The sequence below is a fragment of the Zootoca vivipara genome, chromosome 1 (genome assembly GCF_963506605.1).
Source record: "Zootoca vivipara chromosome 1, rZooViv1.1, whole genome shotgun sequence".
NCBI classification, from domain to species: Eukaryota; Metazoa; Chordata; class Lepidosauria; order Squamata; family Lacertidae; genus Zootoca; species Zootoca vivipara.
In genome coordinates this window covers 127,893,198-127,918,593 of record NC_083276.1, presented here as the reverse complement: position 1 = coordinate 127,918,593, position 25,396 = coordinate 127,893,198, and the positions used below count along the sequence as shown (strand labels likewise).

The window sequence follows — 25,396 nt, the reverse complement described above, 5'->3', positions numbered from 1 at the left end:
GGTCCCTTTACCTTTACCTTTACTCCTTTGGCAGACCCACGTTCTGCCACACCTTGATGGAGAGGCATGTCCCCTATAAGTCCCTTTAACCCAGGGGTCAGCAAACTTTTTCAGCAGGGGGCCGGTCCACTGTCCCTCAGACCTTGTGGGGGGGCGGACTATATTTTGAAAAAAATATGAACGAATTCATATGCCCCACAAATAACCCAGAGATGCATTTTAAATAAAACGGCACATTCTACTCATGTAAAAACACCAGGCAGGCCCCACAAATAACCCAGAGATGCGTTTTAAATAAAAGGACACATTCTACTCATGTAAAAATATGCTGATTCCCGGACCTTCCACGGGCCGGATTTAGAAGGCGATTGGGCCGCATCCGGCCCCTGGGCCTTAGTTTGGGGACCCCTGCTTTGGGGACCCCTGCTTTAACCCCTGGGCAGCATCTTGACACAGAATTAAGTGACAGGCAGGATTTTGCTCTGGATTTACTCATAAGGATTACAAGCTCCACCTTTCATTGTTGCGGAATCGGGGGATTGCCACAAACATTTTATTTTTAGGCCATGCGCTATGCAGGCATAGTAGCATTCCTATTTACAACTACATGTCATTGTAAAACCTCTCCCCCAAATGTACCATTGTGCAAAACCACAAATATTGGGTGCAGAGGAAGGAAAAAATATGCTGGAAATGATTCCCATTTTGTCTTTTGACTGGCACATGGCTGTTTTTTTATGTGCAGAATCTAAATGTACTTGGTGCAGAGTCTGATCTCCTCTCCAGGCTTTGCACATCTCTGTGCAGCAGCAATCCAATGTAGTGACCTCCATGATATTGGGCCACAATTGCCACCATCCCTGACTATTGGCTATTCTGGTTGGGACTGATAGGAGATGGAGTCCAACAACATCAGGGCTTGGGTTTGCTAGAAGATCCTTTCTGCCACTGGGGACATGAGTAAATAAAGATCTTAGAGCATCCAAGAAATAGAAATGCATAAAGCACACAGATGTATTCAAATAAGCCTTTGGGTGGTTCTGTTAAAAACATCGTTTTGCTAATGCCTTACTTGCAATAACCTCATGGAATTTTGTATGTATATGGAAGCTTATTGCTATCATCTTGCCCGTAAAAGAGTAACCCATTATTATTCTATGCCAGTCTAAAAGAGATTACTGCAATGCACTGCGTGATAACCAGCCACTTAAGTTTTTATAGGTTTTTATCACGAGCAATAAAACTGCGTATGAACTATTTAAGCACAGTATAAATGACAGCAGTTGAAAAGTCTGGGATATTAGCACCACGCCCAGGCAATATATTTATTCTCTGTGTAAATTATCTGCTTGTGATCTGTTCAATTTAGCAGAATGTTTAACTCTCAAGCCCGCATGCATTCAACTGCTTGTGAATGATTTGGGTTCTGTCTACAGAGATCCCTGGTGAATATTTTCCAACAGCAACACATGAAAAATTCAGAATTCTACAAAAAATCAAATAAGCAGATCCAAAGTTAAGAATAAGAAGGGGCTAACTTTCTGCCCCCCCCCCAAAAAAAGATATTTGCATGCAACTTTAAACTGCATTATCAGTCCAGAATTTGAATGGCATCTGATACAAAATTTGGAGTGTTTTTGGCCCACTGAGGTCTTGTCAATATGGTCCATCAGTCATGGCCTGATGTCCATCGTGTCAATTCAAATGCTATCCAAGGCATCATAAACAAACATTTATACAATGGTTAGGCTGCTGAATTCATCCTGAACAATACAGGTTTCCTCTCTCTTTCTCATTAGCACACTTGAATCTTGAACAACACATATATTCCATGTGCTTGACAGAGGCTGTTTGTTACAATTCTTCACGTTCCTAAAATCTCTTTGACAACTGAGATGCATATATTTTAGGACCCACCTGATTCTTTTGGCTGTAAATCGTTTTAACAGATTTTAATGACCCAGGTGGCGCTGTGGTTAAACCACAGAGTCTAGGGCTTGCTGATCAGAAGATGGGCGGTTCGAATCCCTGCAACAGGGTGAGCTCCCGTTGCTCGGTCCCAGCTCCTGCCCACCTAGCAGTTCGAAAGCACATCAAAGTGCAAGTGGATAAATAGGTTTCCTTTCTGGCGGAAAGGTAAACGGTGTTTCTGTGCACTGCTCTGGTTCGCCAGAAACATCTTTGTCATGCTGGCCACATGACCTGGAAGTTGCATGCCGGCTCCCTCGGCCAATAATGCGAGATGAGCGCGCAGCCCCAGAGTCGGTCACGACTGGACCTAATGGTCAGGGGTCCCTTTACCTTTACCTAATTCACATGGGAACATAAATAGTGCAAAGAGGAACCAAAAATAAGTGGGGGTAGGCTGCTTTTAATGCATTTCTGCTGATAATAAGAAATTAAATGCTGCTGCCTATATCTTAATAATATAATAATAATAATAAATTTTTATTTATACCCCGCCCTCCCCAGGCAGAACCAGGCTCAGGGTGGCTGACATCAATAAAATTACAATAAAACGTAAAAGAAAGGAAAACAATTGATAAAAAATTGCAGGTTAAAATAAAATTTAATTTTTTAAAAAAATGCAGCCTCATTTTAAAATGGCTCAAATCAAAACCATAAGGGAGATTACCAAATTAAAATGCGTGGCAAAACAAAAACATTTTCAGTATTACATTTGCAGTTGTGCAAATGGAATATTACATTTGCAGTTGTGTGTCTGATTTCAATAGCAACAGGGCTCCAAAATACTGGTGCCACAATGCTATAAGCCTTTACCTACATAGAAACTAAATTTAACACAAGATAAGTGGGCCAGTTACAATGAACATGCAAAGTTTGGGGGCAGAGTCTGCCACTGCAATGCGTCTCTCTCTCCCCCTCTCCCTCTCTCTCACACACACACAGAGCTGCAAAAACATGCTCATTGTTCACATAAATAATGTGTGACAAGAGCTAAAAGCTTTTTGTGATCAGCTTAGCAATGTGCAATTAAGTTTATTTAAAACCCAGAGGTTTCAATGGGCTCAGGTGTGCCTAACCCAGCCTACAATCAAGCTGTTATAGACAGAAATCGACAACTGTGCTGAAACATTTTCTGTTATCAGGACTTCTGTACCAAAGTACAGTTAACGGGAATACATTATTTTCCTTTGTTATAATATACGCATGTGCTTCTCTTTTATTGCTGAAACCCCTACTAGACTATAAGTATTTACCTAATCCCCCCCATGTTAAAAAAAAACCAACTAGTTACTTTGATCACTCAGCAGTAATTCAAGCCATAGCAAGGAAACCAGCGTTTCTGTCCCCCATGATCGGAATAATTGGCTAGGGAGTAATCATCTGAAGAAGTATCCATTGAAAGTAGTCTCAGGTAGATATACCTGGGGATGGTAATGAGAAGAATCTGTGGGGTGGTATTTGTGGAGGGGGGGTATTGCAGTGCCTAACTTTGAATCTTACTGTCTTTTTAAAAAAAATGTGGCATGGTTCTTAATAGCTTTTTATACCCAATAACCAGCTTTTCAAGCCTTTTAACAATGGGTATTAGTGGTGAGCAGATAATATAGCACAAGAGGTTGACAACTTTCAGTTCACAGTAGAATTCAGAAAATGTACTCAAAACCAAGCATGCTGGGGGGGGGGGCGGTGTTTAAGGGGATGTTTTCGCATTTCAATGATCACACAATGAAGTGCACTCAGGATAGAATCATAGAATCATAAGAGTTGGAAGAGACCACAAGGGCCATCCAGTCTAACCCCCTGCCAAGCAGGAAACACCATCAAAGCATTCTTGACATATGCCTGTCAAGACCTCTGCTTAAAGACCTCCAAAGAAGGAGACTCCACCACACTCCTTGGTAGCAAATTCCGCTGCTGAACAGCTCTTACTGTCAGGAAGTTCTTCCTAATGTTTAGGTGGAATCTTCTTTCTTGTACTGTAGTTTGAATCCATTGCTCCGTGTCCGCTTCTCTGGAGCAGCAGAAAACAACCTTTCTCCCTCCTCTATATGACATCCTTTTATATATTTGAACATGGCTATCATATCACCCCTTAGCCTTCTCTTATCCAGGCTAAACATACCCAGCTCCCTAAGCCGTTCCTCATAAGGCATCGTTTCCAGGCCTTTGACCATTGTGGTTGTCCTCCTCTGGACACGTTCCAGCTTGTCCTTCTTGAACTGTGCTGCCCAGAACTGGACACAGTACTCCAGGTGAGGTCTGACCAGAGCAAAATACAGTGGTACTATTACTTCCCTTGATCTAGATGCTATACTCCTATTGATGCAGCCCAGAATTGCATTGGCTTTTTTAGCTGCTGCATCACACTGCTGACTCATGTCAAGTTTGTGGTCTACCAAGACTCCTAGATCCTTTTCACATGTACTGCTCTCAAGCCAGGTGTCTCCCATCCTGTATTTGTGCCTTTCATTTTTTTTTTTGCCCAAGTGTAGTACCTTACATTTCTCCTTGTTAAAAATTCATCTTGTTTGCTTTGGCCCAGTTGTCCGATCTGTTAAGGTCATTTTGAAGTGTGATCCTGTCCTCTGGGGTATTAGCCACCCCTCCCAATTTGGTGTCGTCTGCAAACTTGCTCAGGATGCCCTCAAGCCCATGCATCTGAATGAAATGCCCATTGCAGTGGGTTGGACTAGATGACCCCTGGGTCCCTTCCAATTCTATGATTCTACGCAATGCTTGCAAAAATGACCCTGTTGGAGCATCATACATTCCCTTTGGGACAATTTATGGAATCCCTTCAGGCAAAGGCTCCCTTCAAACACAATGTGGGAGTCACTGCATACTCAATGCCACATCAAAGTGTGTAAGCAGCGCTAACGGTGTGTGATCTCCCCAGGTGGTTATTGCTGTCCCTTCCACTGGGAACGTGGTGATCAGGCAGGAAAGAGCCATGCTTTCAGCCTCTCTTCCAGAGGGACATATACTCCCCAGAGGGACTGCAGCCCCGGGAAGCAAATCACAGGTCATTCTGGGTACCCATGTGTGATATCCGAGAGCCCACTTATCTATTTTGGAGTCCACTTTTATGTAGTCTTACAAAGCACCCTGGGACTTAAAAACAAGTTCTGCCACCAACTGTCCACCAATGTAAATCAGTGATGGTAAAGTGGGCCCAGGATTTAGGGGAAAATATTATGAGTCAATGGGAATGGCTGTGGGAAAGGGATATTAAATTTATGGCATGCTATAATTTAAGAGAGAATGTAATGAAAATGCAAAATAGATGGTACCTGACCCTGGTCAGACTGGCAAAAATGTATAAAAACCGTAGCGATGTCTGTTGGAGATGCAACAATGGGGCAGGAACCTATCTACACATGTGGTGGGAGTGCAAAGAGATAGTGGATTCTGTGAAAATATTTACAACAAATTGAAAAAGCTGTTTAGATTTTCATTTGAAGAAAAGAAAAAAAACCAGACTCCTTTCTCCTAGGTATCATGTCAGTGGAAATAAAAAGAACGGCCAGACCAATATTTATGTATGCGACTGCAGCAGCAAGGCTATTAATTGCCCCAAATTGGAAAAGCAGCAGCGTCCCAACTAAAACAGACTGGCTATTTGAAATGATGGAATACTTCCATATTGCTGAATTAACAGGGAGGATAAGAGGAGATAGGTACAAAAAGTGAATAAGGAGTGGGCTATCTTTCAGGAATACATAAAAATCTATGTGGAAAAAGTAGAACTTTTGACAGATATTGAGTGAATCCAGAAAATGATTAGTGTGAAAGGAGAGTAAAATTAAGGCAGAAGAATAGATTAAAGAAGTAATGAAATGTGTTTAAGCTAATTGGGAAAATAAAGTAGCGTAACAAGAACGGCTGGAAGTCAAGTCACTTGGTGGGTGTCTGTGTGGGGTAGGTGTGTAGGTATGTCAAAGGCACCACGGAAATCTACAAAAGCTGCGTAAATCTTAGATTGCTTTTGGGATCTATATTTTTCGACCAAATGTGTAAGTATAGTAGGTATGTTGATATGTATAGTATAGACGACAGCCGCCAGAATGTTAATTGCCAAATATTGGAAAGGAGAATGGGTAAACGAATTATGTGAATACCTGGAGCTGGCGAAACTTATAGACATAATACGACAAAAACCAAAAGACAGGCTTAAAAAACAATGGGAATGTTTACATGATTATTCAAAGAAAACAGACAAGGGGACTAAAACATGGCTATGTTTGGAATAACCTTGTAAGGATGAGAAGTTTATGTAGATTACAATTGTCAGATAGGTTTAAAGGTTGTATACATATTAAAATATACTTGACAGGAGGATGAAAATGTAATATGAACAACTCTGCTGAAAGCGGTGGAAGCTTTATGTTCCTGAGATGATTCTTTTTTTGTGTGGACTTTTACATAATTTTTCCCCCTTTTCTTTCTTTTTTACTCTTTCTCTCTTACATTCTTTTTTTCTTTATACGCTTTATTCCTTTTTTTCTTTCTCTTTTCCCCCCCTTTTCCGTTCTTTTTCCTTTTTGATGTTCCATAATTTTGATTTTTCATTTTCCAAAGTCAAGCAACGAAATATGAAAAATAAGGTAGTGTGCTGTGCATATATTGTGTAATGTATGCGTTTTATATGTTAATAAAATTAAAAATTAAAAATGAAATGTAAAGCAGCAATATAGCGAGTGTCTCTAAGCATATGCAGAACGCATTCTCACCAAATAAAGATAATCACTTCCAACACGTCTGCGTATAGTAGGAAGGCTTCTCGTCCTGCTTGAACCCAGGCACTTCTCTTTTTTGAACTCTTGATGCTCTACTCCAGGCTTTGTCAACCTTGGCCCTCCAGATGTTTTTGACCTACAACTCCCATGATCCCTAGCTAGCAAGACCAGTGGTCAGGTATGATGGGAATTGCAGTCTCAAAAACATCTGGAGGGCCGAGCTTGAGGAAGCCTGCTCTACTCTCATAGGATCACACCAAAATATCATTTGATAAAAGTAGACATGTTGGACTAGAGGAGCCTCAGGGTCCCTTCCAATTCTACGATTCTCTGTGATTATGTCCTTAAAGTCCTTAAAGTCTCATGTTAGGCAATAAATAAGAATGTACCATTTCACAGCCAAGTTCTTTCTAAGGATGGAGGCAACTGATGATTAGTTTTATTTATTTGACACATATGTTCTGCAGTCTTCGCTAAACATTGAGGACTCAAAAGTGATAAATATTACCAGAGGCAAAAAAAAAATCCATCCTTCCTCAATCTGTGACAAATCTGAGTCAACAGAATTCTAAGGCAAGGACAGGCAACGAGGGAATCTTATTCAGTTATTTTCTTAAAATGTAAAAAGAAAAAAAAGCAATGTGGTATATTAATTTAAACAGTGATCCCGGATGTTCTAATCAGAATCCAAGTGTGCTTCTGTTGAAAATATTTCTCCCTTTAAGAACTCAAATGCCTCGTCTTTCTTCAGTTTCTGGAATTCCTGGTAATGAACCTGAACAGAAAAAAAGGAAGGATGAAATCATGTCAGTTTTCATCTGAATTACAAGAGACCTGTAAATTTTAGGTGATTTATAAAGAATAAAGCAGGAATCCCAATCGGCCGCTTCCCCGCCTGTCAGCTGTGCAAATATTAGGGGAAATAAACCAGAAGGAAAGAGGCGCTTGCTTGACCAGCTCAGTTGATGTGCTGGGAAGGTTCGGCGTGTGTCAGCTGTGCAGCCTCAGCAAGCCTCTGGCTCATGAGGAGACCGTGCCCAGGGCCTAAGAAGAAGAGTTTGGATTTGATATCCCGCTTTATCACTACCCGAAGGAGTCTCAAAGCGGCTAACATTCTCCTTTCCCCTCTCCCCCAAAACAAACACTCTGTGAGGTGAGTGGAGCTGAAAGACTTCAAAGAAGTGTGACTAGCCCAAGGTCACCCAGCAGCTGCATGTGGAGGAGCGGAGACGCGAACCTGGTTCCCCAGATTACGAGTCTACTGCTCTTAACCACCTCTTAACCAGATCAGATGAAAGCTAGATTGAGGGGGAAAGTGTCAAAGAGAAGTATTGCTAAAAGAAACCCTAACAGGATAGATATGCAATGTGGCTTACACTTGCTTCGAACACCAGCGGTGGGACCTTGCTAGAGGCTGTGTAAACACATCTTATGTTATGGGACATGTACATAAATGGCAGTTAGGACCAGGGTTGTCCCGGCAACTAGCGGTCACTGAACCCAATCTCCTTTCCCTTCCTCCCCCAAAACAAACACTCTGTGAGGTGAGTGGGGCTGAGAGACTTCAAAGAAGTGTGACTAGCCCAAGGTCACCCAGCAGCTGCATGTAGAGGAGCGGAGACGCGAACCTGGTTCTCCAGATTACAAGTCTACCGCTCTTAACCACTACACCACACTGGCTCTGAAGAGGCCACACTGAAGAGGACGCCAGGGCTCGCGCAGTTAGGGGCAGGAGCCTTCATTATCTGGGGAGGGTCTCGGCAGGCAAGGAGTTTTCTCAGCTGACACACGGAGTGTTCCCCATTTTATGTGATTTAGTGTATACACACGGGGGCCAGGAATGTCACCCGCACCTCATTTTGTTTTTAAATTTTTCTTACAACCTGCTCGAGACTACTAAAATTAGTAGTTCCACGTTTTCTGATGGAGCAGCATTTTGGCTTCTCTTACCAGAATCACGCGATAGCCCAGAAGACGCAGGTGTCTCATCCTCATGGCCAACCTCCCTCGGGGATGTTTTGACGCAAAACAGAGCGCGGACGCAGGAGCACACAGCACGGCTATCCTATAACCAAGAGAAGCAGTCATGATGTCTACAAAAGTCATGAACTTGGCTGCACTAGTCTGAAGGAAACTGCACTAGTCTGAAGGAAACTGGGAGCTAATGTCTCCCAGGACATTCTATCAAAGATCTCAAAGCAGCTGTTTTATTACAGAGAAATTTCAGGAACAGACTGGAAAGAGAAGTTACTGAATTGGAACTCATTACCAAGCTTAAAACCATGGAGCCCCCTGGGATGAATAGAGACATCGGATTCTTATCTCATTATGCATGATCAAGCTTTCTTTAGCGCCTCAGTCCTTGCTTCCCCCCCCCCCAGGACTAATTGCAGTCATCAGCAGCCGTTAACAGCCATCCACAGGTTTACCACTCCCATCAGCCCATCACCCATTCCCACCCACCCCCACCACCCTCTGTATATATATAAGGGTCTGACACTTCTGTTTCAAGTGTATCTGAAGAAGTGTGCATGCACACGAAAGCTCATACCAAAATAAAAACTTAGTTGGTCTTTAAGGTGCTGCTGAAGGAATTTTTTTATATTTTGCAGCTAACAGTGTACTGAAACATGGGGCAGAAGGTCCTTATGCATGCATGTTCAGTGACAATTACATTGACACCTATTTTCTTCTTAAAAAACACGTCGCCACTTCTGACTCGCAAGGCACTCTTGAGAGTGTCCAATGGGGGGTTGTCAAAGCCTCACATTTTTGGTTTTGTTATCAAATTACTTGCCACAAACTATCAGGTGAGCAAGTGCCTATGATCTCTTTAGTAAATACATTTGTAATACAAATAGCCCAGAAAATAAGGCAAAATGTTTGTTATAGCTCTCCACTGAAATTATGTTTCCAGAACATTCTGACTAACCTCCTCACTAAAGTATATGGGCCACCCACCCAAATAAATTAACTTTTCATGTCTTTGAAGATTAAGAAAGCTGAACAGTTGAGGCTGGAGAAAGCCCATGAAATAAAAAAAAAAACCCTGTGCTCAAGCTAAAGTTACCTTTGAATGTCAGACTTATCTGTCACTTCAGCATTTGGTATCACTATTCCCTTCTCTGCATCCATTAAGATTTCAAAATCTGAAAAAAGGGAAAATATTACATTCTTATAAAATAAATTGTTACAAGACTGCACTCTATTCAGGAATGTGCAGTAAAAAGAAATTGTGGTAACAGTAGTGTTTTAGTAACAGTTATACCAAATATACATGATCAGGGCTATAATTTTTTACAGCCACTAATAAAGGCAACTACAACTCTTGCAGCAGCCTGGGGAAAGGTAGGTTTAAATGGGAAGAAATAGAAATTGCAGATATGAGCCACAATCCGGCACACGGTGGATATTTTCCTCAGACCATGGGAGTGGCATTAATTTGTGCCAGGTGCAATCCAGGCATTTATTTCCAATGCCATGCTATTACCCAGAAATGAAAGATGCACAAATGGATAAAATGGGCACCCTGGCATGCACAACACTAATTTCTCTCACTGCTGAGAAAGGAATCAAAGAAGTGTACCGCTGGAAGGGACCCAGAGGGTCATCCTGTCATCCTTGCAATGCAGGAATCTCAACAAGACCCACACTCAGGAGGGATTTGGCAAAGGGCAAGAGCTCCTCTCTTTCTGGCCCACTGAAATTAGCAGAAGTAACCATCTCTCCCCACCAGATGACCAGCATGCACAAAGCTTATGTGGTGGTTAAATTATCTCTGGTCTTTTTTGAGCATTTGTTTTAATCTGTTTGTGGAGAGACGATGCCATTCATGCCGATTATCTTGTGGGATGTTTACTTGTCTTCCCATCAAACATTCATTTCGTGCCACAATTTACATTTCCTGGTCACTTTCCAGATTGCAGGAAGTCAAGATTCTTTGTTACGATTTGTTGTGCTAGGACAACAAACTGCTTTAATCTACTTTAATCATGCACAACCATAGATCACAACAAAGCTGCTACTGGTAAGTTTCTGCTCAAGCCAAGTGCCTCTTTGTGCTCGTTGCTCCTCTCTTCCCACTTTGCCCTCCTCAGTTTTCTGCAAATTGCCATTATTTTGTAAAGGCAGTAACCGTAATGCGCTCTCCCATACCTACGGAGAAACTGTGAACCACTGGTACGTTTGCTCGAAACAGACTTTCATCTCCCAACAGTGTGAGCAGAACATCCTTAACATCAGGAAAACTAAAAGCAGAGGATGATGGTCGTTCCTTCACCAATAAGGCTGCTGGCTTGGTGAAACAATTCCCATCGAGTTCTAAACAAGCATTTATGGTATGCAACATTACTGCATTCTGTTCTATATTCTGGTCTTCTGCGGAAAACAAAAGAAACAGCAGTATTATTTTCAAACAACCTTAACATACAGTTCTTCTGTAGCAGGAAAAGTCTTGATCAACAGTAGTTTAATATTTTTACATGACTTCATTGAAATAAATCTGCTCTGATGCCCTACAAAATAAACAAGTGGCTAGACCACATGGTGGTATTCACCTAGGTTTTACCAGAGTAGAATCACTGAAATTAATGGACAGGACTAAGCCAGGGCCGTTAATTGCAATAGGTTCTACTATGAGTAAAACTTAGGTGAATACAACCCAGAGGCTATAGGATACCTGGTCATCAGGTAGGGGGAAAGTGAGCAACTAGCACAGGGGAAGGAGGGGGATATAAAAGGAGAGGCGGGAGAACTGATTTATTTTAAAATCTGTTTAGACTGCTTATCTATAGGTAAAGGTAAAGGGGCCCCTGACCACCAGGTCCAGTCGTGTCCGACTCTGGGGTTGCGGCGCTCATCTCGCTCTATAGGCCTAGAGAGCCGGCGTTTGTCCGCAGACAGCTTCCGGGTCATGTGGCCAGCATGACAAAGCTGCTTCTGGCGAACCAGAGCAGCGCATGGAAACGGCTTTACCTTCCCGCCGGAGCAGTCCCTATTTATCTACTTGCACTTTGATGTGCTTTCAAACTGCTAGCTGCGCAGGAGCTGGGACCGAACAACGGGAGCTCACCCCGTTGCAGGGATTCGAACTGCCGACCTTCTGATCAGCAAGCCCTACACTCTGTGGTTTAACCCACAGAGCCACCTGGGTCCCAGGTGGCGCTTATCTATAACAGTATCCAAAAGAGCTTACAAAAATAAACAACCCACCACAAAACAACTCAGCGGCATCAACTGCAGAGTTACCACTATTCTACTGCATTTTACCTTGAGGTTTGCATTCTGGGGGAAATAAGTGATGCCCGCTTACTGCGGGAATGATGTACAGTGGAGTTGCAGATGGTGGCACTGAGGCAGAAAATAGTTGCAGTAAACACAGGACAATCAACTGGGAGTTAAACAGGCCCCAACTTTATTGATTGCAGGTGTCAGCAGGTTTTGGCATGGGCACTGGGTGTGTATCCCGACTGCTGGTTGATTTGGCAGGGTTCACCAAGGTTAAGGATCACACTATGGCATCCATCAAATCAGGGTGACAACCCCCCCCCCCCAAGATCACCATTGCGGGGTGCTGTGGCCCATCAGCCCCCATTTTGGTGTCTGAACAGAAGCACCTCCCCACAGGATCCCTTTAAGGGGATACCCTGATCCCTAAGAGCAGAGTGGGGGGTCAAGCACCCCCTGTCCAATTAAACTAGGGATCCAACCCACTGCCGATTTATCCCCCACAAAGTTGTGACAGTTGCTATGAGGGAGGCAAAATGCTCAGACAGGCCCAGTTAGTCTGATGGCAGGATCCTTCCTGACCCCAAATACAGCGACCGAGGACTTAAATAGCAAAGTCCTTACACAGGGCTTGCCGCCGTATCCTTGGGCAGCCCAAGAGCATAAAGATTGGAAGGGTGGGTGAATCCAGCAACGACTGAGGCTGAGACCTGGGCATGGCTGGCTTTTATCGCCAGGGACTGGACCAGCAGGAAGAAGTCTTCCATCTGGTCTGCTCCCAAACCGTGCCCCCTAGCTCGCCTGCAGCTGTGGGTGAGCTCCAGCAATCAGCATGGCTGGGGGAGAAAAAAGCGATGCCCCAACTCGCTGCACCAGACCACAATCGTCACTTCTCTCCAGCTGACGGTAAGTGTTCTTTGACAAAAAAGCTTCTGATTTTTAGTCATCCAAATACCCATGGAAAACTACATTTTGTAAATCACTGATTTCCTGTTTCGTTTATTGAGGCATCTGTCACCCAGATTAAAATATTTAACAATAATGTGGGGGGGGGGGAGTTCCATTGCGGAAATGGGAACTATTGAGCTCATGGAACTGTTTTGTTGGTTGCCACCCACGTTGGCAAATCAAGCACCATGATGCACCCAAACTTTCCTTGTTTTTTTATGTGGGGACAAGGAAGAAAACAACTGCAAAACTAATACACCAAACCACTATAAGTTGTATTCGAAGATGAGCGTGTAATGCACTTTTTAAATTATGGGATGAATTTAAGTAACTCTAAACACAGTATTGATTTTGCAAACAAATAAACACAATTTATACACAATCTAAAGCTGTGGCATCAGCTTTCATTTGCGGAAGTATATTAGTCGAGATGAATATCTGACCTGCTACCAGACTGTGGAGGATTTCATCTAGGAGAAGCTGCTTAAGTGCAGATTGGGGGAAGTATCCTAAAATGCAGAACGAATATACAGCTTTCAGCAAGTCCACGTTAGAGATCTTGGGGAGATACTTATCCAAGACGCTATTCAGTGCCTCAAGGAACCTTTCAAAACGTGAGAAAAGAATACTGTCAAGCACAAATTCATGACTTAATTAACAATATACTCTGCCTCACTACAGATATAGAGAGCTATGTAATTAATAAATATGACTGGCTGACAAGACACAGATGCTACACACAGACACACAAATAGTTTTCATCTGAGAGATAAAAGTTCCCGTTTTCTAATGGAAATGCAATCTCCCACTGATTCCAGTGTACAAAGAGCAACTTACGTTTTCACAGCCTGTCCCATCTTATATATGTGTGAGTTGGTTTGCTCTGTACTTGAGTGGGGGCTTCTGTTTTAATATTAACCAGGTCCCAAATTTTGTTTAGGCAGTCAAGTCACCCTAATTGCATCTTTTTATGTGGTGTGATAAGTCCCATGACAATGTAGACACTTCTAAGAGGCAGACAGTCCTATATGCCTTTAATTTTATGTATCAATCACAGGAAATGCAGTTTTGTACACCAGAGGCACCCTCAGCCATTCCTGAACGGCCACTAAAATCCACACAGAGCCAATTCATATGAAGGCTCCATTCCTAGCTGCGACTGGTTATAGGCACAGCCAATGGTCTTAGCCCAAAATATCTGGAAGGCTGGCCTAAGCCACCATGCCAATGCCCGTCACATTTGAAGAATCTGATAGGTTAATTCTGTGGCAAAGAGTGGTATCGCTATCTGGGCTACATTTCTCCATTAGCTACAGTGGTACCTCGCAAGACGAATGCCTCGCACAACGAAAAACTCGCAAGACGAAAGACGGCAAAGGAAGATCAGCTGTCAGCGTGGGAAGCTGACAGCTGATCTTCCTTTGCCGGGGGGGACGGAGCCGAAGCACGGCGGTGCGGTGGCTGCCCCCGCCTGTCTTCCCCCTGGCTCGGGGAAGACAGGCGGGGGCAAGCAGCGCCCGCCGCGCTTCGGCTCTGTCCCCCAGGGAAGACAGGCGGGGGCAGCCACCGCACCGCTGCGCACACAGCCGGCATGGGGCGGGGCTTCGGAGAAGGCGTAGCACTTCTCCGAAGCCCCGTCCCATGCCGCCGCCAGTCCCTGGAGCCCACAGGAACGCATTGATTAAGTTTCAATGCATTCCTATGGGAAACCGCGACTCGCAAGATGAATTTTTCGTAGGACGAATTGAGTCCTGGAACAAATTAAATTCGTCTTGCGAGGCACCCCTGTACGATGTAACACAATAATAAACTTGCTAAGCCAGAACCTACTCCTGTTTTTGGCTTTTGGGGGTGTGGTTGAGATAAGAATAGGCTCGCAGAACGGTCACAAGGTCCCTCATGCTTAAGCATTCAGGATCGGACGTCACTTTCTCGGCAAACGCATCCATCAGATCAACCGGTCGAAAGCCCACATTCTCAAAGGCAGAAAGAAACAGGACTGCCTGAAATCAAAAGAGAAGTCTGCATAATATGCATGTATCAAATGCGCTACTGAGACAACCGGGCTGAAGACTTTTCTTAATATAAAACTATATTCAGCTGAAATATGTGTGACTGAAACAAATGCACATTCTTGCCCAGTTTATGGCTCCCTTAATTTCCCACCACCTCCTCTGCTGTGCCCCCTGTATCTAATTTTTGACACACACACACACCCTTCATTTTGGAACATCAGATTGAAGAGGCAATCCTAATTCCAGCTGGCAGCAAGCAGTGCTCACACTGGCCAGGACAGATTGTGGGGTGGAGCGAGGAAAAAATGTCCGTGTGTCACACCAGCACCTTAGCTGACACAGCAGAGAGGCCTGGATTGCGCACTCTGCCCTCGTAAGACGGCAGCAGGGGCTGCACAGGAACCAGCAGATCACGTGATGGCTCAGTCCTGCCTAATGTCTGGGGGCGGGGGGTTCCACAGGCTACAGCTCCCAGCAATACCACGGGAGGTAGCTTAAGCCCACCTGCCCTTTGGGTGGGTACACTGGGGCACTCCTTGCTGGCGGGGCTTTCCTGCTGATGCCAGACCTCCCTCACTAGCAGAAGCAGGCAGACCAGGAGTTGGATTGCTCTGCAAACAGCATTGCCAGTAAACACAACCTGGACTAGATTATTGCAATGAATTGAATTATTGTCAGGCTGCCCCGGTGAATCTGGAGGTCTGAAGCTGATTATTCAGAGTTAGATTATCTTCAGAGTTAGAATATCCCAGCAGATATCAGCCATGTTTGCGGGTAACAAAAAGCCACAGCTAATGCAAATCAAGGTTTATAAGCCAACAACCATGGCTTAGGAAGTGTTTCTTTGTGGTTAATAAAGCCATGGTTAAGCTGCTGGGTCAGGTCTGGACAATCCAATAAACCAGTTTAATAAACCATGCCTTAGCATTACATGTAAATCAAAATGCTGAGAAGTTAACGCTTGAATGAATGCAGTCTGAGAACTACAACTAGCCAGCTCCATACTGGCATCAATTTTCTATTTAAAAGGCCAGAAATGTGCAAATTAATATTGTTATCCCAAAGTTTACCTGCTTTGTGTCCCACATATAGAAGACGGATGCTGCATAATCTGCTATTGCAGAACAAAGCTTGCTGTTGCGGTACAGGAGGTCTTTGCAAGACCTCAAAATATTCAGCAGACGCCGAAATGGAGTTCCAGGGATACCCTCTGAAACACACAAAAAAATAAAAATAGAAATTGCACTAACTGCGCATTGAAGTAACCCTTGAGATGGAAGTATGCATTTCATTTGTTAAAAGAAACGTCACCTAAAATCACAGCAAAACATACAAGGTAATGGAACCAAGGAGCTGCTTAAGATAATAAAAGGGACCAGTTAACTCAGGAGTTTTTGATCTTCCTCCTTTGAAGAGCTGAAGCCACGCCATACAACAAACCATTCTTAAAACATTCCTCAACATTCCTCGGTTGCAAATTCTGCTTGTCTTGTGATAGTGGGGGCTGCAGTTACAAAGTAAATTGAGCCTCACCCACCCACCCACCCCACACTTGGGACTCACAGAATTAGCTGCATAGTTCTTTGGATCCTGGTCCATATTATTTTGGACCAACCCTCTCAAACCATGGCAATTGGACAGATTCAAACACAGTATAACAACATGCAAAGTTGCAGAGAACAGTTTTCCTTTGACTATCCAAAATCCCTGTTTCTCTCTTCTTTTTGTGTTCCTTGGCAGATGGCTCTGCTCTCCATACTTTCTTACTAAACTGTTGTCCTCCTTTAGTTTAAGCAAGATTTTTTTTATAAAAAAAAGACAAAAATTCTTACATTTTTTCTGACTTACCTATTATTTTGTTACTGCAGGCATTCAAGATTGGAACAGAGCGGTAGTTCATTTCAGCCAACAAGGTGAACATGTGCTGAGCATTTGGGACAGTAAGTTGGTCTATGTGATACAAAATCTTGTTCTGAAACAAAACAGATTTGAATGAGACAGAAATGTCAATGTCCAAATACGATCCGGGTTGATGAGAAAATTGTCCATTGTGATAAGGAGAGGGGCTCTCTCTCTCTCTCTCTCTCTCTCTCTCTCTCTCTCACACACACACACACACACACACACAGTTCCACTACTTTTTTATGAGTATCAAATGGCTTATTGGAGTTGAAAGTCTGAGGAAGTTCTCAGCTAGTCCAATTCTCATCAGGACTGGAACAGATATCTATATCCTTTACTGTATGCTGTTCGTTGAAAGAAAATTGTATCGTTGGTATTTAACACCGACTAAAATTGCAAAAATGTATAAACTGAGTTCAAATTTATGTTGGAAATGTAAAGAGAAGGAAGGCACTTTTCACCACATGTGGTGGACACGTCCACTGGTAAAGGCTTTCTGGGAGATGATATATAATGAATTAAAGAAAATGTTTAAAAACACATTTGTAAAAACAAAACAAAAAACCAGAAGCCTTTTTAGGTATAATAGGCGAAGAGAGACCAAGAGAAGACAAAAGACTTTTTATGTATGGAATAACAGCAGCGAGAATGCTACCAGCCCAGAGATGGCAGGAAGGAGAAGTACCAAAAGAAGAAGAATTGCAGTGAAACTGATGGAGTATGCAGAGATGGCGAAACTGACGGGGAAGATCCGAAACCAGGAAGATCAAGTATTTTCAAAAGACTGGAGTAAATTTCTAATTTATTTAAAGACCACTGTAAATGGTTAAAATCATTAGCAGGGGTGTAATGACACTTGTAATGTGGAATTCCTTATGATAACTATGGATATTTAATAGATGGATAAAGGTAAAAGATGCAGCAAATTTAATCTTAAACACGGAACCCATGGAGGGAGGGAAGGGGGCCTGAATGTTCAAAAGAACCTTGTATTTTAATGTTTGAAATGGTTAAGTTAAAATGTATAAAATTGTGAAAAAAACCAATAAAAACGTTTTTTTTTAAGAAACAGATATCTATATCCAATTACTTATCAGTTTCCCCTTTCTTTAAACTGTACACTGAGACAGAAAGAATATGTTGCTTTCTTTCAAAATGGTTGAAAAAGGAACACTAGAGCTTCAGGCAATATTGCATTTACTTCTATTGTGCAGCTGCAATTATGAGAATATGATAAGAAATAAATGGATTCCTTATATTACACGATAACCACTCTCAAAACCCTCGGAATAATGGAAGCTTTTCCCTCCATTGTTAAAATGTGCTGTGGTCTGCAGGGTGTGGCAGTGTGGGAATCCCATTGGGGACTGCTTCTAATACAAGCTTCTAGTCGTAGAATGACTTACATACCTCTTCCTTTATCTAATGCTGTGCCAGTGGTGTTTTGCTTGTGAAACAGTATTTCCATTTCCTCTCCCCCTGTGCACCCCCAAAATCTTTCCCAGTTGGTCTCCCAACCCTTTGGCACGGATTTTGAGGATGGAAGCAGGCTAGAGGGGACAGGAGTGGAAGAGGAAGCTCTGTTGCACAGAGGAAGTCCATGGTGCAAGCAAAGCTGCAGCATCGGCTATGGGCCTATACCTGGATTCACTGAATGAATAACTCCATTTTTTACCTCCAGTTTTGCCTTAAGCGTGAGTGGTGCATCCTTCCCAAGACCCTTCATCATGTTTTGCAACATAAGTATATTTGATATTTTGGGGATTCTCTGCTCCACCAGTAATCTGTAAAGAGCAAGGGATTCAATCAGCTTGGAAAAAGAAGAAGCACACAGGACAGTTAACAACAATGACAACAACAACTTATTTCTACCCTGCCTTTTTCTTGTGACAGGGGCTCAAGACGGCTTACGGACAAAATAAAAGCATCTAAAAGCATAGGGGTGGGAAATCGCCCAAAGACTATAGAAAGTGGGCAGTTTCAGATGAGAGAATATGATCTTTCAGATAGCTTAGATCTAAAACATAGAGGGCTTTATAGGTTGTAACCCGCACTTTGAATAATAATAAATAATAAATAATAAATAATAAATAATAAATAATAATAATTTATTTATACCCCACCCATCTGGCTGGGTTTCCCCAGCCACTCTGGGCGGCTTCCAACAGAAAATGAAATAAAATAATCTATTAAACATTAAAAGCCTCCCTAAACAGGGCTGCCTTCAGATGTCTTCTAAAAATCTGGTAGCTGTTTTTCTCTTTGACATCTGGTGGGAGGGTGTTCCACAGGGCGTGCGCCACTACCGAGAAGGCCCTCTGCCTGGTTCCCTGCAACTTGGCTTCTTGCAATGAGGGAACCGCCAGAAGGCCCTCGGTACTGGACCTCAGTGTCCAGGCAGAACGATTGGGGTGGAGACGCTCCTTCAGGTAAACTGGACCGGGGCCATTTAGGGCTTTAAAGGTCAGCACCAACACTTTGAACTGTGCTCGGAAACGTACTGGGAGCCAATGTAGATCTTTCAAGACCGGTATTATGTGGTCTCGGCGGAATTGTGCCCAGAAACAATTAGTAGCCAGTTCAGCTGTTATAACAAGGGAGTTGTATGCGCCTTGTAACCAGCCCCATTCAACAATCTGGCTGCAGCTCTTTGAGCCAGCTGAAGTTTATGAGCACTTTTCAAAGGCAGCCCTACAAAGAGTGCATTACAGTCATCCAAATGGGTTGTAACTAAGGCGTGTGTCACCATGACCAAATCAGCATCTCAAGGAACGGTCGCAGCCAGAGCATTAGCTTCAACTGTGCAAACGCACTCCTGGCCACCAAAGAGACCCGGAGTATCCATGCTCAGGGCTGAATCCAGGAGCCTGCCCAAAGTGCAAACCTGTGTCTCCAGAGGGAGCGTTACCCCATCCAGCACAGGCTGACTTCCCTGTTCGGCCTTCCGACTGACCAAGGGCACCTCTGTCATGTCTGGATTAAATTTCAATTTGCTCACTCTTGTCCAGTCCATTAAGGATGACAAACACAGGCTTAGAACCAAGACAGTTTCCTTGCATTTAAGAGGAAATGCCTTTTAAAAATGGCAACATATGAATGTGGCATTTTAGAAAGGAATCATTTTGTTTTTGAAACATTAAGAGAGAAAAAAACACATTACTGTTCTTAAGTGGGGGACTGGTATTGTGCTTGCCTTATCTGTTCCCAGGCATCCCCATTTGATCATATCACACACTGTAAGTTAAAGAAAGAACAGTTATGTAGCTTGGGATTGTTCCTGGATCCATTACTAGAGCTCTGTGACAAGGAGGGCAATTCCAAAACTTGGTTGGTATGTCAGCTATTCCCTTTCCTGGACAGGGATGGCTTGGCCAGTGTGATCCATATACTGGTGACCAGGCATCCCCAAACTGCGGCCCTCCAGATGTTTTGGCCTACAACTCCCATGATCCCTAGCTAACAGGACCAGTGGTCGGGGAAGATGGGAATTGTAGTCCAAAACATCTGGAGGGCCCAAGTTTGGGAATGCCTGCTGGTGACCTTACAGCAAGGTTTTTGTAATTATTATTAATTACAAGCATGATGCCTATTAGAAGTCAATGTATTTTTTTCCCCTTACTGCAATCCAACTTGAAGAGCTTCCACATTCTTGGACTTTTCCATTCCTTGCAAAGTGCTTGCAACAACTGAGAGACATCGGTCATCAAATTCATTGAGACGTTCCTATTCAAAGCACAAGAAAACCCAATTTTCAGCAATCTTTCAGGTAAAGAGAGCATGTCTCCACAGAAGTACGTCTGAGAACTGCAGCCTCAAGGACAGTTATGCATTACAAATTTTACCATTTAAACAAATATTAAACAAATGCATTTTCATCTCCAGCTTTAACATGACTCAACTCAGTTGTTTGGTGGGATTACTTCTTATTTACTGTTGCGTTCTTCAAATTGTAAGTATGGCAATTGTTACCATGTGGAAATTCCTGTGTGCAAAATGTACATTAAGAAGTTAACAGGAGCCTTCAGCAACACCCTGTCCACCAGGAGCTTGCCACGCCTCTGATGGCCTGTGTATCTGGCAAGTTTCTACTGCTATGGGAAACATCACAAACATGCAGTGCGATATCACTACCTTGCATTTTTCACAGGGCTGCTGTGCCAACTGCCTATGTGGTTCTCTCATTCTCCTATCTATCCTTAAAGAGCAGTTGGGGAATAGATTCCAGAAGACTGTGTGCCACAGAGGTAACAGATAGGAGAGTTGGAAGAGGAATGAGCATTAAGGCTGCTCTATGACCTATTTTATAAGGGACACGGGTGGCGCTGTGGGTTAAACCACAGAGCCTAGGGCTTGCCGATCAGACGGTCAGCGGTTCGAATCCCTGTGACGGGGTGAGCTCCCGTTGCTCGGTCCCAGCTCCTGCCCACCTAGCAGTTCGAAAGCACGTCAAAATGCAAGTAGATAAATAGGAACCGCTACAGCGGGAAGGTAAATGGCGTTTCCGTGTGCTGCTCTGGTTCACCAGAAGCGGCTTTGTCATGCTGGCCACATGACCTGGAAGCTGCACGCCGGCTCCCTCGGTCAATAATGCGAGATGAGCGCGCAACCCCAGAGTCGGTCACGACTGGACCTAATGGTCAGGGGTCCCTTTACCTTTACCTTTATGACCTATTTTATAAGGGACGCGGGTGGCGCTGTGGGTTAAACCACTGGTCAGAAGGTTGGCAGTTCGAATCCCTGTGACGGGGTGAGCTCCCGTTGCTTGGTCCCAGCTCCTGCCAACCTACCAGTTCGAAAGCACATCAAAATGCAAGTAGATAAATAGGAACCGCTACAGCGGGAAGGTAAACGGCGTTTCCATGTGCTGCTCTGGTTTGCCAGAAGCGGCTTTGTTATGCTGGCCACATGACCTGGAAGCTATACGCTGGCTCCCTCGGCCAATAATGCGAGATGAGCGCCGCAACCCGAGTCGGTCACGACTGGACCTAATGGTCAGGCGTCCCTTTACCTTTACGACCTATTTTACACGATTATGAGAATGTATGTGGGAGCACTTTGAAAACCAAAGTATTCATTATAAAATCATTAGCTTAGCTTGCTAGTTTCCCTGACCATGCCAGATGAATGGCCCCATTGACAAGTCTGGAGCTCAATTCACTACTATATAACCATCCCTTATGTTCAGTGCAAGACGACAGTGTTTCTGTGACTTACCTGGCATACCCTCAGCAAGGTCTGAACCAACCGGGTGTTCTGTGGGACTCCCAGTTTCACCACAGCTAGAAGGCTGTATGCCAAGTCATCACGCCACATGTGTTTGGCCTCCTGCATCACACACTGACAGAGCTGGCTAAACTGAGGGTGCTCAAACATCAACCGTCTCTCATAATGTTTCTGATCTTCCGAGAGCTTTTTTGTGAGCATCCACATAGTGGCAAGACAAGTACTGCTGTACTTTCGAGCAGCTGGAAATTTTGAAGCAAGGTCTAGTACATCACTGGGAGATGTACATTTTTGAAGGCCATTAAAGAATTGCTGGGGCATCCTTTCTTCATCCTTTTCTTCCGCTGTACTTCTGACTTCCTTTGGGGATCCCGAGAAACCAGATGGAAGTTGGGTGGGTGCAACGGTCACTAGGTCAGGGTCTTGCACATGGTCATCTAAGAGGGCATCAGCAGTTTTCTGTTCATCTACATTGGTACCGTCTGCATTAATATTTAGGGTACCTTGAGAAAAAAATCTAACAGATGATTGCAGCCAGCAAGGAGACGCATACGACAGGTGTCGCCTCAGGTAAATACTGGGTGCAGCACTTTTAGGCCCATCAACCCCCAGTGCAAATGCTCTCTTTGTGGTTCTAGAAAAAGGACTCTGTGCATAATGACATGCCTGCAGCTGTCTCACAGTCCTTATAAAACAATCCAGGTTCTTATTCATTTTGCTCTTCAGCGCTTTATGATGACTTATTCAAAGAAAACAACTTTATAAAATTCTCAGAACACAAAAAAGGCAGTCAGAAGTAGGTCATGTAGATTACCTGTTAAATGAATTCAAAATGGTAGTTTCATGAACATAATACACTTGCAATATTACCATCAAACGTACACATATTGGCACAGTAGAAGAAGAGTTTGGATTTGATATCCCGCTTTATCACTACCCGAAGGAGTCTCAAAGCGGCTAATATTCTCCTTTCCCTTCCTCCCCCACAGCAAACACTCTGTGAGGTGAGTGGGGCAGAGAGACTTCAGAGAAGTGTGACTAGCCCAAGGTCACCCGGCAGCTGCATGTGGAGGAGTGAAGACGCGAACCCAGTTCACCAGATTATGAGTCTACCGTATGTGTGTGTGTGTGGTGAGTGTGTGTGTGTGTGCATGCGTGCACACATGCATGGTGGTTTTATATTTTGATCTTGTTCTGTGAACCACCCTGAGACCTCCAGGTATAGGGCAGTACATAATAATAATAATAATAATAATAATAATAATAATAATAATACCACTCTAAGAAAAACACAATCATATAGTAAATGGATTGATCTTTTCCCAACACAGAGGGGTGCCCTATTGTAGCTCTGATTCAAATGCGGGAGAAAGGAAAACTAGCAGGAAGACTCAACAAACTTGGCACCAGACCAGGCAAGTGAGACATGGACACTCTACTCCCATGTAAACCACATTCAACATTTTGGGAGCATAGCAGAGAAAGAGAAGCCTTAGTTGCAGTATAAATTGGAGTTCTTGGGAAAGTCCAGAAATAAACGATAAATTGCAAGAACTCAGGCCAAAAGAAGATGGATTTCAAAAAAATCTTCACAAAGTTTTATTGATGTTGAAGGCAAATAAAGATAAATTCCAGTAAAAATCAGGACAAGGCCCTGTTTCGACTATTCTTCATCAGCAAAGATTCACAGGTCAAAGTGTACCAAGTATGTTTGCCTTGCTAGCTCAAAAGCAGATTTTTGGTTTTATACTTTACTGCTTGTTAATTTGGCTTTTGGGGGTCTGATTACACCAAGCTGCTTAGGCTGACATTTCTTCTAACCATTTGATCTGTCTCAGTCTTGCAACTCTGCATATTTAGAGGATTTGTTGAGGAAGCCAGACGAGAGAAGTTTTTTTCTTAGAAAATACAAAGAGCCCTGCTGGAGTGGGCCAAAGGCCCATCTTGTCCAGTTTCCTATTCTCACCATGGCCAACAACAAGATGCCTATGAAACGCTTAAAGCAGGACCTGAGCACACTTATGATTTCCAATCATGGGTGTAGCCAGGATTTTTGTTGGGGGAGGGCAGAACCGATGTGATTGGCCAGTTAATTAAGTATTTCTATTGTTTTATTTGATGGCATGTTTCCAGCAGCTGATATTCAGAGGCACATGGCCTCCAACAATGTAGGCAGAATACAATCAATGTGGCTAGTAACAAATGACAACCTTATCCTCCTTGCCTAATCAATCCTCTTTTAAAAAGCTCTCCAAGCTGATAACTCTTATGGGAGCAAATTCATATAACATACCCAGCGCTGTAAGGGAGACTTGCTTTTGACTGTCCTGAAACTTCCAAAACAAATACAGCATGACTGGGTAACCACATTTTGAAGTTAGTGAAGTAATACACTTCATTATACACCTTTAGGTGCCAGGCAAAAAACGTTCCTTTTTATCCAGGCCTTTGGTGGATTTGATTGGCATCCTATGCCCTTTTAAAATGTGGTTCTTTTTTGCGGGCAGGAGGTGTTACTGGGTTGTTGCTTTTATTTTGATTATATATTTTGTGGTTTTATATTTTGATTTTGTTTTTGTTCTGTGGATCGTTCTGAGACCTCAAGGTTTAGGGATATATTAATTCAATAAATAGTAGTAGTAGTTGTAATAATATTAATTTAAAAAAAAACCATTTCGCTGGATGGTCCCAAGATCCATGTATTATTTACTCCTAAGCCTGTTCTTCTCCAGAAGGTATCCCGCAAAGCAGCGGAGGTTTAGGATCAGTTTTCGTTACCCTTAGATGGGCTATTTTCCCAGGTGGACGAGCCCCATCTGCCCCACACTTCCCTCTATATAGCAGGTGCAGAAACTGCTTTTTTGACCGTCAGACCCACTCTTGGGTCTCGCCCGCTCAATCCACCAGAGTCTGTCTTCTCCTGCGGAAGGATCGACTCCTTGGCCCCAATCCCCAACGGAAACACGACCCAGAGCGAGACCTGGAAGGCCCCCCCGGGATGGGCAGAGGTCGAGGGAGGGGGCTGGCGCGCGACCTCTGGTAACACCAACGGCAAAAAAAACCCCACCACAACAACGGGGCCTTTTGCCGGCGCTGACCCACACACCACGCGCCTCCGATCCTCCCCTCAGGCCGCCCCACCGGATCCCCGCACCCGCCTCTATCGGAGCCGCCAGGGGACGAGGGTCTGGCGCCGCTCTTTCCGACTCCCGCGGCTCCTCCTCACCGGGATCGCTCACCTGCCGAGGTCTCCTCACATGGGTGCCGCCATCGCGCGAGGCTGGCACGTGACCCGAGCCGGCGGGTGAAGTGGGCGGGGAGAGAAAGGAAACGGCCTCCCTCGAACGTACGGGTGCCCGGAGCAGACAAAATAGCGTC

At 43.8% G+C, this 25,396-nt stretch overlaps 1 protein-coding gene across 2 annotated transcripts; it reads right to left on the bottom strand.

The window, feature by feature from the left end:
- Positions 1–7,121: 7,121 nt before the first annotated feature.
- On the bottom strand, positions 7,122–25,310 carry FASTKD2 (FAST kinase domains 2). 2 transcript variants are annotated; one of them, XM_035138134.2, is made up of 12 exons: positions 25,258–25,310; positions 22,010–22,832; positions 20,415–20,518; positions 18,471–18,579; positions 16,742–16,865; positions 15,964–16,103; positions 14,709–14,881; positions 13,322–13,482; positions 10,860–11,081; positions 9,775–9,853; positions 8,655–8,769; positions 7,122–7,479 (listed from the first exon to the last, which is right to left on the bottom strand). In XM_035138134.2, exons 2-12 carry the CDS (start codon positions 22,730–22,732, stop codon positions 7,381–7,383), a joined length of 2,049 nt encoding a protein of 682 aa, XP_034994025.1. In that variant the 5' UTR covers positions 22,733–22,832; positions 25,258–25,310; the 3' UTR covers positions 7,122–7,380. The 2 variants fall into 2 exon arrangements, with proteins under 2 accessions (XP_034994025.1, XP_034994033.1); XM_035138142.2 differs by having other exon boundaries at positions 25,245–25,266.
- Positions 25,311–25,396: the final 86 nt, after the last annotated feature.

Bases quoted from the DNA above. Each gene is read 5' to 3' on its own strand.
- FASTKD2 (XM_035138134.2), bottom strand. From the start codon at position 22,732: ATGAATAAGAACCTGGATTGTTTTATAAGGACTGTGAGACAGCTGCAG. The intron at 8,770-9,774 runs GTAACTTTAGCT...TCTTGGTTATAG, and splicing joins GATAAGTCTGACATTCAAAG to GATAGCCGTGCTGTGTGCTC. The intron at 7,480-8,654 runs GTAAGAGAAGCC...TTTTCTGTTCAG, and splicing joins TGGGCTATCGCGTGATTCTG to GTTCATTACCAGGAATTCCA.